The sequence below is a fragment of the Ostrea edulis genome, chromosome 3 (assembly GCF_947568905.1).
Source record: "Ostrea edulis chromosome 3, xbOstEdul1.1, whole genome shotgun sequence".
NCBI lineage: Eukaryota > Metazoa > Mollusca > Bivalvia > Ostreida > Ostreidae > Ostrea > Ostrea edulis.
The window spans coordinates 60,898,483-60,914,883 of NC_079166.1; the positions used below are offsets into that span (position 1 = coordinate 60,898,483).

Below are 16,401 nucleotides of genomic sequence, written 5' to 3' on the forward strand. Positions count from 1 at the left end.
CCACGGGACGACAAAATCTATTGATGAACCGATTATATCAAAATCATGATAAAACGTGTATAAATAGATTAAACGACCTGACGAAGAAGTATAGTTGTATAATTTTCGGGTGTGAAATGATCACCACATACACGGTCGTGAGCAGTTGGCATCCACAACTTATATATTTATTTTTCGTCTAATCGTCGCATCGTGATTTGCCATTGCAACTTTAAAATCTGGGTTGAAAAGGAATACATGTCCGTTTTCTTATGCTTACACACATTTACGCAACAATAGGCGGGCATTTCTTCTATTAATACTTGACGTGGTTTACCAAGTGATAACAAGATGTGTTTGTGAAACACAAATGCCCCCGATAATGGCCAATTCCGAAGATGGTCAAGGTCACAAGGGCAGATATCTTGTTACCAGTAGAAAGATCTTGTCAAAAGAAATGCTTATGTACAATATGAAAACTCTAATATTTAACATTTAGAAGTTATGACCAATGTAAAAAAAAAAAATTAAAAGTAGGTCAAAGGTCAATACCAACATAAAGGTCTTGTAACAAGGAATACTCATGTGAAATATGAAAGCTTTATCACTTACTGTTCAAAAGTTATTTGCAAGGTTAAATTTTTCAAAAAGTAGGTCAAACTCTAAGGTCAATGTCACATGTTCAAAAACGTTGGTACCCAAGGAAAGGTCTTGTTACAAGAAATACTCACGTGAAATATCAAAGCTCTATCTCTTACTGTTCAAAAGTTATTAGCAAGGTTAAAGTTTTCAAAAAGTAGGTCAAACTCCAAGGTCACGGGGTCAAGAATGTTGGTACCCACGGAAAGGTCTTGTTACAAGGAATACGCATGTGAAATATCAAAGCTATATCTCTTATTGTTCAAAAGTTATTAGCAAGGTTAAAGTTTTCAAAAAGTAGGTCAAACTCCAAGGTCAATGTCACGGGGTAAAAAATGTTGATACCCACGGAAAGGTCTTGTCACAAGAAATACTCATGTGAAATATGAAAGCTCTATCACTTACTGTTCAAAAGTTATTAGCAAGGTTAAAGTTTCAGACAGAATGACAGACAGGACAAAAACAATATGCCCCCCCGATCTTCGATCTCGGGGGCATAAAAATATGGCGATAGTTATACTTCAGAGTACACCAGCGCCACTTGGCGGAGAAAACTGTGAATGGCAGACCGGTATTACGAGAATTGTTATTAGTGTTGGAAAACATATTTTTTTTCAGCACCGGTCGCAGGATATCTAGTTCTAGCTGCAATAATGTAGCCCTCTCTGATTTTTTTTTTTTTTTTTTTTTTTTAGGGAGAGGGCTACAACTCCTTAGGATCTCCGTAATGGTGCAAATGCGGGAGTGATTCACTCCCGCAACATTTGCGCTCATTCTAAACATTTCCTGACTTTCTTTACGTAAATAAAATGATATTCTATGTTTCTTAGTCAATATATAAATTTACAACCTGCAACTTATGATTGGTGAGGCTCTATTCTACCGTTTTCAACAATTTCGATAAATTCCAATTTCTCGATTCACATTTGTGCGCCATGTTTGATGTACTGAAGTATAAACTTCCGATTGTCAAGTCATTTGCATATGCCATATAAGGTAGTATTTACATCAATGGACAAGTTTGGAGGCGAAAGCTATTTCGTCGGTATTGAAAAGGTTTGAATTTAATATCAAGTTAAAAACCGAACAGCAGAGTGTAAATTCTTTCTGCAACAATATGATTTTCCTTTCTTTGTCGAAGTGGTTCGAGTAACTACATTTTCGCGCTGATTGTCAATGTTTAGGTTTTTCATTAGATCCACCTACGAGATCTCGCGATAACAAGCATGGCGGAGCAGACGAAGAATTTTGCATGCTGTACATTATATTTAATGAAAAACACCTTTATTAGACATGCCCGAGCACAAAGTTGGTACTCCTTTTGGTGTAAACAACATTTGGGACTAATACACAGAATTTATTATCGGTTATTCATAAAATTATTTTGCACCATTACGGAGATCCTATGGAATTGTAGCCCTATCCCGAAAACGTCAGAATTAAAAAAAATTGGATAGGGCTACATTATTGCAGCTAATCTAGTTCGAATAAAAGCAAGGTCGATCTAAAAAGACTATGTTTGGGGAAAATTGTTGATTTTTAAAAAAATCTTTTACATTGTTGTTTTCGGTTTTATTTCTTCATAATATCATTGCATACAATATTTTCTGTTTCGCGTTTTAGCAAACTCCCTGCGAATCAGGTTGGTATTCTCGACAGTAACATTGCTGACAATGATGAATAGAAATTATTTGCGCACAAATTGTGCAATCTAACAATCTTAATTTGTTTTGTTTTCTGATTTCGAGAAAATAAGTCTTGCCCCTGATCGTCGTCAATCTTCGCTGTTAATTTATACCAATGGTCATCGTTGAATATATGTAGTTTCAAGCAATTTTTATAAAATTGCAGGTACACTGAAATACGGGACTTTCGAGATAGGGACCCACTCTGACTTTTATCGCGCGTTGAACGTAATTTGTAGGGCATGTCACTTCCGAATTACAATAACAACTAAGTAATCAAGCATGGGATACTTCATTTGCTATCAAATTCCTGTATTCAAATGCTATCTTTGAAAGTGAGGAATCACTACAACCAATTTATAGGAAAATGCATTTGATTAAATTATGTGAGTTGGCGAGGGAAATAAATCTAGGAAATATCTTGTGGATATCGGTAAAACTTCAGGCCTTGCATCCAATGATACGCGTCTAAATGCGCCTTTTTCCTTCCATCTAATTACACCCAGGTACTAAGCACCATTAGTGACTTCGATCGTCATCGTAGGACAGCGCATAGCTCTTTACGGACCGTCTGCTAGCGAAACACCATTTGTATCGATGTCAACTTTGCCCTACAATTGGTTATTATCACGTGACCGTGGTGTATAAACGTCAAATATAATCGGTCGTTTCGGCAGATCCCGAAAGTTCCGTATTATTCTAGTCCTTTCCTGCTACGTAATGATTGACAGAATGTAATTTTTCCATCGATTTTTAGTTTAGGAGGTTCATAATCCACTTCAAAACCATACAAAACAATTGCTAAATACCTTGTCTATTAAATGCTAAAAGCAGAGTAGAAATAAAACTTTATGTTGTGTCAAAACGCAGTAGTTGAATATTTTAAAAGCATCATTTATTATCGAACAAGAAGCATTAATTTTAAATGAAACGATAAGTTCTATATTTTCATTGTATTTATTCATGTTTGTTAAACAAATCCACAAAACCTCAGTTGGAACCCAAGTTATATAGGACATCTGAAACTGTAAACAAAACGATGCATGATTATTACATGAAAGTACACAACTGTTTGTCATCTAATGAATAAGAGCTACATTTGTAATGAGAGAGGAAATTCATTGAAATTACCGTTCAATGGTGAGGTATATCGTTATCTTTCAGACAAGTACACACTCTATCGAGACAATGGTAGTGTCGGTCTCTATCTCGACAGCGGGCGAGGCCAATACAATCCACGGTGTCCGTGCACACTGAAACGGAGATACAATTATTAGGGGTTGTACCATTCTAACAGTTACTAGGGAATGTACCATTCTAACAGTTATAAGGGATTCTTCCATTCCAACAGTTATTAGGGATTGTACCATTCTAACAGTTACTAGGGATGGTACCATTGTTACAGTTATTGGGGATTGTACCATTGTTACAGTTATTAGGGATTGTACCATTCTAACAGTTATTAGGAATTGTACCATTCTTACAGTTACATGTATTGGGGATATTGTACCATTGTTACAGTTATTGGGGACTGTACCATTCTAACAGTTATTAGGGATTGTACCATTGTTACAGTTATTAGGGATTGTACCATTCTAACAGTTATTGAGAATTGTACCATTCTAACAGTTATTGGGGATTGTACCATTCTAACAGTTATTAAAGATTGTACCATTCTAACAGTTATTAGGGATATTGTACAATTGTTACAGTTATTAGGGATTGTACCATTCTAACAGTTATTAGGGATTGTACCATTCTAACAGTTATTCAGGATTGTACCATTGTTACACTTATTAGGGATTGTACCATTCCGACAGTTATAAGGGATTGCACCATTCTAACAGTTACTAGGGTTTGTACCATTCTGATTAAGAAATAATCTTCATTTTTCATGGATGTTGCAGAATAACCTCTGTTATCTTCCAAACAACATTTCAAGACCGAGGGGGTTATCTTGCATCATCCACGAATACAGGGTTCTACTACGGCTCAGAAATTTTACCTATAAGAATAAAGTCACTTCGTGACGTCATGGTAGTTTCCAAAATAGTCTAGACCTAAATATGTACATAGTAAATAGGTGAGATGGTGTGGTATACTATATCTATTTCAAGTATTTAGTTTGATGTTGACGGATTATATCAACTCCTTTGAATACAGTACATAAAATCAACACCTACGTGGAAAAGGATTGCCTTGCTTGGGCATCCATATGTGTATTGATCTCGGAATGCGGACAATTGATTTATATTGAATTGGAATTATTTTCTAGTCATTTATACACTTATTTTGCAACATATATTATTTTTTATGATTATAAAATTAAATGATCAATTATCGACTTTGATGTTGTATAAGCGAGACGCGAAGTGCATGTGGGATGTGTATCAATTTTCTTATAATCAGTTATCATGCAGAATAATGACCACCGCATTCCTTTGATACCTGCAAGAACCATAGCATGCATATCACCATGGACGGAGCAAAGGATTTAATGTTGATCCATTTATAGAGCTATGATACACATGAGTAGATCGAAGAATCCAATTTTAATTACATTGGAATTGAATGGACACTTGGTTAAATGTCACATGGTGGAATTGCACTATGCCACTATTTTGAATGACACATTGTCGACTAGTAACTTCGTTTAATTGATTGACTTCACCATGGAACAAATGGGCGGTCCTTCGGATGAGACTGGAAAAACCGAGATCCCGTGTCACAGTAGGTGTGGCACGATAAAGATCGCTCCCTGCTCAAAGGCCGTAAGCGCCGAGCATAGACCAAAATTTTGCAGCCCTTCACCGGTCATGGTGACGTCTCCATATGAGTGAAAAATTCTCAAGAGGGACATTAAACAATATACAATCGTATATAATTTCATATTTTTAAATATCTTTTCAGGATCATGTATCAGTGTTCGACACTTTCAAGTTAGTCATCATAGAAGTCCAAAGAATAGTAAATTCTGTATGTAACTACTCCTTCTAGGTCAGTAGCTAGTGTGACCGAGTCGCAATGCGACAAGGGGGCGCGACGACAATGCTGTATGCAAGGTGAAGATAACGAACAGTGATCAATCTCATAACTACTACAAGCAATAAACAATAGATAAGTTGGGCAAACACGGACTCCTGGACACACCAGAGGTGGGATCAGGTGTCTGGGAGGATTACGCATCCTCTGTTGACCGGTCACACCCGCCGTGAGCCCTATATCCTGATCAGATAAACGGAGTTATCCGCAGTCAGGGCTTTCCCCCATGTGGTGGCTGGGTCCGGGGGTCTACCGCGGGAAATATGCAGAATCTAGAAGCAAAATCTGTCTAATAAACTCATTTTATTAGCCTCTGATTTTACCAATTTATTTATCAAACTACGACATTTTGGATGTAGATTGTACATTTGAATTCCAGTGTTACGAGATATATTTTTCGAAGGGCAGAATTTACACAGTTGCGGTCAATATCGAATATTAGTCCATTCCATTAGATTTTCATTTTTTTAGTAAATGTCCGAGGCAAAATTTACTAGCCTCAGGCTATCGGATTAGCGTTAGTTTCGAACCCTGATTATATAAATTTTATATTTATAAAAAAAACCCACCGCGGTTGTCTAGAGGAAGAGCATTCGCCCAGCATTCGGATGGCCAAGGTTCGAATCCTAGCCTCGACAGACCTGTGTCGTTAAAACAGGTAGTGACATTTCCATCGCGAAACGCACGGCATCAGGTGTGAATGTGGTCCTCAGAGATGACCTTAAAAACGAATGTTCCGTGTTACAGTAGGTGTGGCACGCTAATGAACCCTTACTTCTCAATGGCCATAAGTGCTGAGCATATATGTAGGTCTAAATGTGAAGCCCTTCACCGGTATTGGTGACGTCTCCATATGAGTGAAAAATTCTCGAGAGGGACGTTAAACAAGATACAATCAATCATGATATGAATTTTCCTCTGAATACTAATATCATAGGGATCGGAAGTAGCTTTCTCCCGTCTCACCGCTGTAACCCGAGGTAGACCCCCGTGATCGGCAGTGGTTGTATTTGAGAGGATACTGTGGTTGCCCGCTAAAACACGTGGGTTACTTCCGGTTTCCTCCCACTTAAGTGAACCCTATCGCCAACATGGATGGGACCTCATTGAATAAGCTTTTGAGCTTTCCTGGGTTATCCTTTGTATTGTATGTATATTTACACTGAATTACAAACATTAATTATTTATGTATTTCTTTATCATTTACTCACAGTTGACATGGTCACATGTACACCTATCCTCGTGACAAGCCACGTGACTGGAATTTCCTGAACATGCCGTTATAGTGCAGTCATCGGCATGGTGACAATCCTCTGCCAGAACGCTAACTGTGGGTGTATAGTATCATGTTTTTCAGAAAGCAAAGTAGAGCATTAATTGGAGGTGTGGTGGGATTATGCATGTGTACATCTTTACAACATTCATCTGACAATCAAGCTGACTTGAGGTAGGAAGCTGTTCATTGTCTATACACACCCAGTTCTTGTGCTTGATATCGAAGTTTTCTTTATAGTTTTACATGACTGTATGTTCAAAACCTGATCCTTATATAGTCACAATCTTCAGTCTGAATCCAGAGCCAAGAAGCCATACATTTCACAATGTCGGTAGAAGCGTTCATGCTCAGTATAATCATTTAAGAAATGAACATCACTTTTGACCTGTTCATGGTCAATAAGACCGGATTTGGTTTTGAGGCAAATTTGTCTCGAATCCAAATCCGTTCATATTGACCATGAACAGCTCAAAAGTGATGTTCATTTCTTATATTTATATTCATTTACTAAAACATCGTTTCTTTACATTGCTTCTATTTTGTTGCATAAAACGAATTCCTAGCCTCTTTCACAGTAGTTATAGGCCTTTCCGAAAACGTGAGTTATCTCTCTTTGTGTTCTTACATTTAGTGTGAATATGACAACTTCCGGGTAGTAACACACTCAGGCTGCGCATATATTAGAGTTATATTAGTATGGGTGTTGTTCAAAATCGTAAACAGTTGAAATCATTTGTACGAGAGAGTAAGAAAATGTTAATGGAAACAAAAACTAATTTCTTGATCGAGTCGGCTGTGATTTTTCGGGGGTTCGGGGGGGTTGGGGGTTAAAAACTGAATTGGAAATCACGCAGACATTCATTTGTTTACATATGTCTCCAATAAAGACTGACATAATTATTTTGTATGAAATCAGAACAGAACTTCTGATTCTCAAGAGATGATGGTATCTCATCAACTCAAAGCTCGAGTTTTTACGAGGATCGACACGTGCAAAGATCTTGCATAACATGCCCCCCCCCCCCCTCTCCAAAAAAAAAAAAAATCAATTAAATTAGGAAATCAACGCTCTCATTGTTTTATCAGCGCTAAAATTATTCCACCACTACCAATCGATTCTTTCAAAAATAAACCAGATCGTAATGTTTGGGTAACTTTCTCCAAAGTACCTGGACGTGTTCATTCTGTGTGCAAATCATATAATTTGTACACTGCAGCATGAGACTGGAATTGTTTTAAAATATCAACTGATATGTTTAAAATGCAGAAAAATAGGTAATTAAATTAAAAAATTTATTAATTTTATTCAATATTGCTCGATTGATATAAATTATTTTTCATAGACCTGTGTGATCCGGGGGGGGGGGGGGGGGGGTATATTCTCAAATGTACTTTCTGGGGGAAGGTAAGTTTAACCCCCAATAGAATGCTTTTGACGTCTCTGTATCTTCCCTCTTTTATTCGTTTTAGCCCCCTTGAAATGTAAGTGATTATATATAGGCACGTATCGTGTCATAACAGAAATTGCAATGACAGATTTAGATCCCCCTTTTCGCCACAAATTTACAAAATAATTTGAGTAAAACTCCAAATATTTTACCCCAAATGGCTGTATTTACAGGTACACACTCTAGTCGACTATAAATTCAGGGCGTTCAATTATAAGTTATTTTATTTTCAAAACAATTGTATGTGTAAATGTCAGTATAAAGATGGTTTGTGACGATGAATTTCTTTATGGTTATACTTGTATTTGAAACTGTATAAAATTTGTGAGTAGTCAGCTGGAAATCTGTCAGTGGACTCTCACTTACAAATACAGGCTGGGATAAATTTTACTCGCCAATCAAAGAGATGGACATTTTCAAAATCCAGAGGTGTCAGTCCGACATACCTAGACGTTCATCGTGGTAGAACTGTTATCGCTGAATGTACTACATTGATATTGAACAAGTAACTTCTGATATTTTATTATAAATCTGACTATTGAAACACGGGCTAAAGATCCTGATGAAATGTATGCAATATATAATATATACTAATTTCAGTCATAAAACACGTGAAATCCTGGAAAGTGGGAGGGGGAAGGGTAGTTAGAATAATCTAACTGCGTCTCATGACAGGCCCGCCGTAGGAAATTACATCACTTTAATGATAGAAAATTCTATCGGGGAGGGGGGGGGGGTCCTCCTCTACTTACAAAATTAATTTTCTATTATTTTTACATGCAAAGTTGGTTATTTTCACGTGTATGAAGTAAACTTATGCATTGGGATTTTTTATTAACGTTAACATATTTGTTGGCATGATTACTGTAAAATTATACAGCAATATCTTTGCGGTCTTCTGCACTGTTGATAATGACGCTTCTCGAATATACTACCCGGAAGTCTTAAACTACTGTTACGCAAGGGCACTACGTTCCGGATCAAGGAAAGATAACTCATGTTTTCGGATTGGCCTATTGTGACGTACGTCAACACATAGACATGACGTTACACTTTGTCTAACCCTGCCTTTTATCAACATTGCAAGGTGCACTGTATTTTGGAGGTAGGAGACTGCAAGATTGAGATGATAATCCACGTAAGTTTACAATCTTAATCCAAAGGTGTGACTAATAGAATCGTTCATTAGTACAAGTGTGGGATAGGAAAATTCCACCGAGGGGACAATATTCGCAGTCTAAGTCCTAGACAGCGAATCTTGTTCCAGAGGCGGAATTTCCCTCTCCCACACAAGTAAATAATGAAGGATTATTTTTCTCACATTTTACCTACAGTTTAGTGCATAAATTTAGGAGCTTTGAGAAAATTCGAAATTATGAAAATCTTCATTTAAACATCGATGCAAAAGCTAATTAGATAGGCAGAAAAAGCATACCCGAAAATGGTTTACACTGTAAGTGTAAACTAAAAAACCCAAGGTTGTCCAACAGGAAAGCTATACATATTAAAATTTAAATATAACAATGCAAAATATTTTTACTTCACCGTGTAACGTTAATCTTCACCGTGTAACGTAAATCATAGAAAATATGACGTCACAATCAAATGACGTTGCAGCAGTGTGAAACAGAAAAATCTCACATGACTGTCTCACATGGATAAAGTCGATCTTACACTGGTGATAATGTGAGATCTTGTAACAGATGTTCTATTTTTTTCAAATCATTACGCTCTCTCAGTCGCGTGCTTTAAGCTAGTTCATAATCCGTTCATAGTCAATGTGAACGGATTGTGTCGCGTGCCTTAATTGGTTGGTTCATAGAGGAAAATGTGATTTGTAATACAAATATGTTTTACGGCGTGACCGTGTTTGAGGGCGAAGCAAACAAGTTTTGGTATTAGTATCTATATCCAAAACAGACCAAAAACAACCCGAAGTTAGCAGGATTTGATCCGCCTATATATTGAACGCGGGAAATATAACGCAACTGATATAAACAGTATATTGTGACGTCATATTCAGCGTCGTATTTTAGCAAATTTACAAACATAGCGTCTGAACCACAACAAACATGGCGTTAATGGTGGAGTGATTATATATGATTAAGAAAATAAGATTTACATGCTTTTACTAATTTTTGTAACATCTCAGAACGACTTGAACTAGGGTAGACGAGATTCAAAATGGAGAAATACATGTCCATGCGATAGTATTCGAATCGACGCCATTAGTACCAAAATTTTCAAGTTCCATAGGTATGGTTTAATTTTTCATTGTTTTCCTATATTTTCCTTTTAAACATGTATATACGTGTTACCTATAGGGAGAGCTCCGCTCTCACGGCCCTTCGGGCCGTGAGAGGGCTTCGCCCTCTATAAACCTATAGTTTGTTTCCAAGATTTCCCCGCGTAAAGAAGATATTTAAATATAAAGAAGAGGGGCACATTGTTTTGCACCTGTCGGTCGGTTGGTCGGTCAGTAGACCACATGTTGTCCGCTCAATATAGGTTAAAGGACAAGTGTCAATCTACTCTGGACATAGGAATATACTGTCCGCTCAATATCTTGAGAACCCTTTGCTTGACAGACATCGAACTTGGTACACTGGTACATCTTCAGGAGAAAATGACCCCTGTTGAATTTGAGGTCACATAGTCAAAGGTCAAACTGGACATATGAATATACTGTCCGTTCAATATCTTGAGAACCCTTTGCTTGACTTATTACACTGGTACATCTTCAGGAGAAGACGACTCCTATTGATTTTCAGATCACATGGTCAAGGGTCAAACTGGACATTGGAATATGCTGTCTGCTCAATATCTTGAGAACCCTTTGCTTGAAAGACATTTAATGTGGTACATCTTCAGAAGATGACACCTATTGAATTTCAGATCACCTGGTCAAAGGTCAAGGGTCAAACAGGACATTGGAATATACTGTCTGCTCAATATGTTAAGAACCCTTTGTTTGACAGACATTAAATTTGGTACATCATCAGGAGAAGATGACACCTATTGATTTTGAGGTCGCATGGTCAAGGGTCAACTGGACATAGGAATTTACTGTCCGCTCAATATCTTGAGAACCCTTTGCTTGACAGACATCACACTTTGTACACTGGTACATCTCCAGGAGTTGATGATTCCTATTGATTTTTAGGTCACATGGCCAATCCACTCTTGACATAGGAAGATATTGTCTGCTCAATATTTTGAACTGATGATACTACTCTCATTTAAATGATGTCTGTGTGTATAACCCTTTTCAATTCTGCACCATGGGGGGCATATGTGTTTTACAAACATCTCTTGTTTTAAAAGGTTTTGACACAATCGTATATATATTTCTGACTTAAGTCTATTTTTAGGTTATGGTCATTAAACCTGTTATTTTTGCATACGAAAAGTCCAGAGAGCACTGTAGTGATGCGTTGTAGTGATACGTAAAAGGCCAAACTACACTAGATAGTTTAACATATCTGCTGATACTTCTTGTTATAATGATACTTCTTCATTACATGCTAACATTAGATGCTGATACTTTAACATTATACGATAGTACTTTAACATTACATGCTGATGCTTTAACATTACATGCTGATACTTTAGCATTACATGATGATACTTTAACATTACACGCTGATACTTTAACATAACATGCTGATATTTTAACATTACATGCTGATACTTTAGCATTACATGCTGATACTTTAACATTACATGCTGATACTTTAACATTACATACTGATACTTTAACATTACCCGCTGATACATTAACATTACATGATGCTGCTTTAACATTACATGATGATGCTTTAACATTACACGCTGATACTCTAACATTACATGCTGACATGTTAACATTACATGATGCTGCTTTAACATTACATCTTGTTACTTTAACATTACATGCTGATACGTTAACATTACATGCTGATACGTCAACATTACATGATGATGCTTTAACATTAGATGATAATACTTTAACATTACATGCTCATACTTTAACATTACATGATGATACTTTAACATTACATGATGATACTTTAACATTACATACTGATACTTTAACATTACACGCTGATGTTTTAACATTACATGCTAATACTTTAACATTACATGATGATACTTTAACATTACATGATGATACTTTAACATTACACGCTGATACTTTAACATTACATGATGCTGCTTTAACATTACATGATGATACTTTAACATTACATGATGATACTTTAACATTACATACTGATACTTTAACATTACATGATGATACTTTAACATTACATACTGATACTTTAACATTACATGCTGATATTTTAACATTACATGATGATACTTTAACATTACACGCTGATACTTTAACATTACATGATGCTGCTTTAACATTACATGATGATACTTTAACATTACATACTGATACTTTAACATCACACGATGTTATTAACATTACATGATGATACTTTAACATTACATGATGATACTTTAACATTACATGTTGATACTTTAACATTACATACTGATACTTTAACATTACATGCTAATACTTTAACATTACATGATGATACTTTAACATTACATGATGATACTTTAACATTACACGCTGATACTTTAACATTACATGATGCTGCTTTAACATTACATGATGATACTTTAACATTACATCTTGTTACTTTAACATTACATCTTGTTACTTTAACATTACACACTGATACTTTTACATTACATGCTGATACGTTAACATTACATGATGATACGTTAACATTACATGATGATGCTTTAACATTAGATGATGATACTTTAACATTACATGATGCTGCTTTAACATTACATGATGATACTTTAACATTACATCTTGTTACTTTAACATTACATCTTGTTACTTTAACATTACATGATGATACTTTAGCATTACATGCTGATACTTTAACATGACATGATGCTGCTTTAACATTACATGATGATACTTTAACATTACATCTTGTTACTTTAACATTACATCTTGTTACTTTAACATTACATGATGATACTTTAGCATTACATGCTGATACTTTAACATTACATGCTGATACTTTAACATTACACGCTGATACTCTAACATTACATGCTGACATGTTAACATTACATGATGATAATTTAACATTACACGATGATACTTTAACATTGCATGCTGATACTTTAACAGTACATGCTGATACATTAACATTATATGATGATACTTTATCATTACACGCTGATACTTTAACATTACATGCTGACATGTTAACATTACATGATGATAATTTAACATTACACGATGATACTTTAACATTGCATGCTGATACTTTAACAGTACATGCTGATACTTTAACATTACACGATGATACTTTAACATTACACGATGATACTTTAACATTACATGCTGATAATTTAACATTACATGATGATACTTTAGCACTACACGCTGATACTTTAACATTACAAACTGATACGTTACATTACATGATGATACTTTAACATTACATGATGATACTTTAACATTGCATGCTGATATTTTAACATTACATGATGATACTTTAGCACTACACGCTGATACTTTAACATTACATGTTGATACGTTAACATTACATGATGATAGTATCATCATGTAAATACATCTAATGAAGAAGTATCATCGTGACATCAAGATTATCCATACAAAGTTGATTGATTGATATTTTCCGCCACACTCAACAATTTTTCAGTTATCTGGTGACGTCCGGTTTTTATTGGTGGAAGAGAGAAACCAGATACAATGAATTTGGGAAGAGACCACCGACCTTCCGAAAGTAAAATGGGAAATTTTCTCACTTAATTGTGCGAGCAGGATTCGAACCCGCGCTGACAGAGGTGAGAGGCGGTGTGATTTTGAACGCGATGCTCTAACTACTCGGCCACGGAGGCCCTTCCACATAAGGCAGTTGTGGCGTTCCATAGATGACATCATTAGGATTAGTACTACGTGCTAATGTTCTTGCTCTTTTGTATATAGAACACCGAACGAATAGCAATGCTTAACATATATCTATTTCATAGTAAATTTGTCAGATCCAGTCATTCCCTAGCAACCACGTGGTATGATTGATGATACATTATATCTAAAGCAAGTCTACCTTCTCATTAAATAAGATTTAAAAACCTCATTATTAGTTTCTACTTTAACATATTTGTAGATCGATATGTATTATACAATACTGAAACATATTATGCATCTATTTTATGTGACTGCAGATTGACTGACTTTCAAATCAAGAGAAAAAAGTCCGAGAAATTCAAACTTACCAGCGTAAACAACGAAAATACAAATAAGTACAGCCTTCATCCTGACAGAATTAGGTATGTTTATCGTAGAAGACTGCCTTTATACAGACCAAAAGACATTGACATCATGACATTTTATCACGTTAGAGCACACAATGAGCAGTGCACTACAAGTGGTAATGAAATAGGTCAAGACTATATGATATCGTTTGTGGAGGCATTGATTCAACACCAACGTACAATGTTAAGGAGTAAACTCAACAATGCTTACACAACTTTAAACTATTTCATGACAGAATTCGTTCATATCCCTGTCTCTCATTTCGGTCATCAAAATAATTAATTCACATCATTACTTTTTTAAAATACTATTATGATTTAGTGCACAAGTAACCCGTAGGGATCCGGGTTAGAATAGGTCCACAGTACCCCTTGCTGGTCGTGAGAGGCCATTAACTGGGACTGTCCTTTCTATTTTGGATGAGGCCGCCATAGGCGTAGCTTGGGTTCGAATATTACCGAGGCAGGGGGTCTGGGGGGCTGCGCCCCCAGAAGCTATCGGCATTTTAACAACGTAAAAGTTGTGGGTTTTTTTTTACCCAGGCAGCTGCCTCGGTTGCCTCAAAGGAAGCTACGCCACTGGCGGCAAAAACCTAGGCCCCGTGTCACATTATGTGTGGCACAAAAAAGCTCCCTTTCTACTCAAAGGCATAAGTCTTAATTTTGCAACCCTTCCACCGGGAATGGTGACGTCTCCATATGAATGGAAAATTCTTGAGTAGGACACTAAACAATATACGACCAACTCAAAAGTTTTATGCTTAAATGGACAGAATCCTCCACTTGTGCTTCATATTTGGATTTAAAGGACATTGAAACCACACTAACAACGCAACATACGGGATGATATCAGCTTCCCCGTGACATAGTTTTGTAGCAATACTAATATAATTACCCATAGATGGTGTTTACCTCTGTCAACTGATGTAATACACAAGAGCATGTATGTGTTCAGTGTAAACCTAAGGTAAACCGCTGACAAGTCAGATAATGTTACAGGGGTTTCAACAGTCTCCTTGAAAGACAGCATGTCGGAAGATATCTGGTCGTTATAATTATCTTCTTTGCAATTAAAAATGTTCTGAAGTCAAATGCTGTCGATTATCTAATCAAGATATAAGGCTCCACTTCATGCCATTATATCCCGTGGAGATCCGGGTTAGAATAGGTCCTCAGTACCCCCTTCCTTGTCGTAAGAGGCGACTAAATGGGGCGGTCTTTCAGATGAGACCGCCAAAACCGAGGTCCCGTGTCACAGCAGGTGTGGCTCGATATAGATTCCTCCTTGCTCAATGGCCATAAGCGCCGAGCATAGGCCTAAATTTTGCAGCCCTTCACCGGCAGTGGTGACGTCTCCATGAGTGAAATATTCTCGAGTGTCCCGCAATATTCCATTATCACCTGTATATGGTGTTAAACAATATTCAATCAATCAATGTGTTAACAAAAATAATTTTCATCCATGTCTATTTGATATACATGTATCCCTACGAGATCGAAATAAAAGACACCACAGAGTCGTCCATTTCTGCTTCACACTTAGATATTTTATTGAATGTAGATATAAACGGCAAACTAACAACTCAGCTTTATGACAAACGGGATGATTTCGGCTTCTCCATCGCCAACCTCCCATAATTATGTAGCAATATTCCATTATCACCTGCATATGGTGTTTATATCTCTCTCAACTGATTCAATACGCAAGAGCTTGTTCTGCTTATGATCAGTTTTTTAATCGAAGCAGTCTACTACTAACAAAGAAGTTGATGGTGTAGGAGTTTCAACAGTCTAGTTTAATGTCAGCAATTCGCAAATTCGATGTTGTTATAACGATCTAGTTTGCCAATACAACCTATCATTGGCACAAATGGTCTCTGACGTGTTTCATGCCGATTGTTAGGCCGTTCTTGGCACACTGATTTTGACTACGGATAACTCCATTTACGTGATCAAGATATAGGGCTCACGGGAGTGACCGGTCCACAGG

General features: G+C 36.5%; 1 protein-coding gene across 1 annotated transcript; it reads right to left on the bottom strand.

Annotated features, from left to right (window-relative positions):
- Window positions 1-3,244: 3,244 nt before the first annotated feature.
- On the bottom strand, window positions 3,245-14,518 carry LOC125674879 (uncharacterized). Its single transcript, XM_048912243.2, has 4 exons — window positions 14,373-14,518; window positions 6,557-6,673; window positions 3,435-3,556; window positions 3,245-3,328 (listed from the first exon to the last, which is right to left on the bottom strand). The coding sequence occupies exons 1-3, from the start codon at window positions 14,410-14,412 to the stop codon at window positions 3,438-3,440; spliced, it is 276 nt and encodes a 91-aa protein (XP_048768200.1). The 5' UTR covers window positions 14,413-14,518; the 3' UTR covers window positions 3,245-3,328; window positions 3,435-3,437.
- Window positions 14,519-16,401: the final 1,883 nt, after the last annotated feature.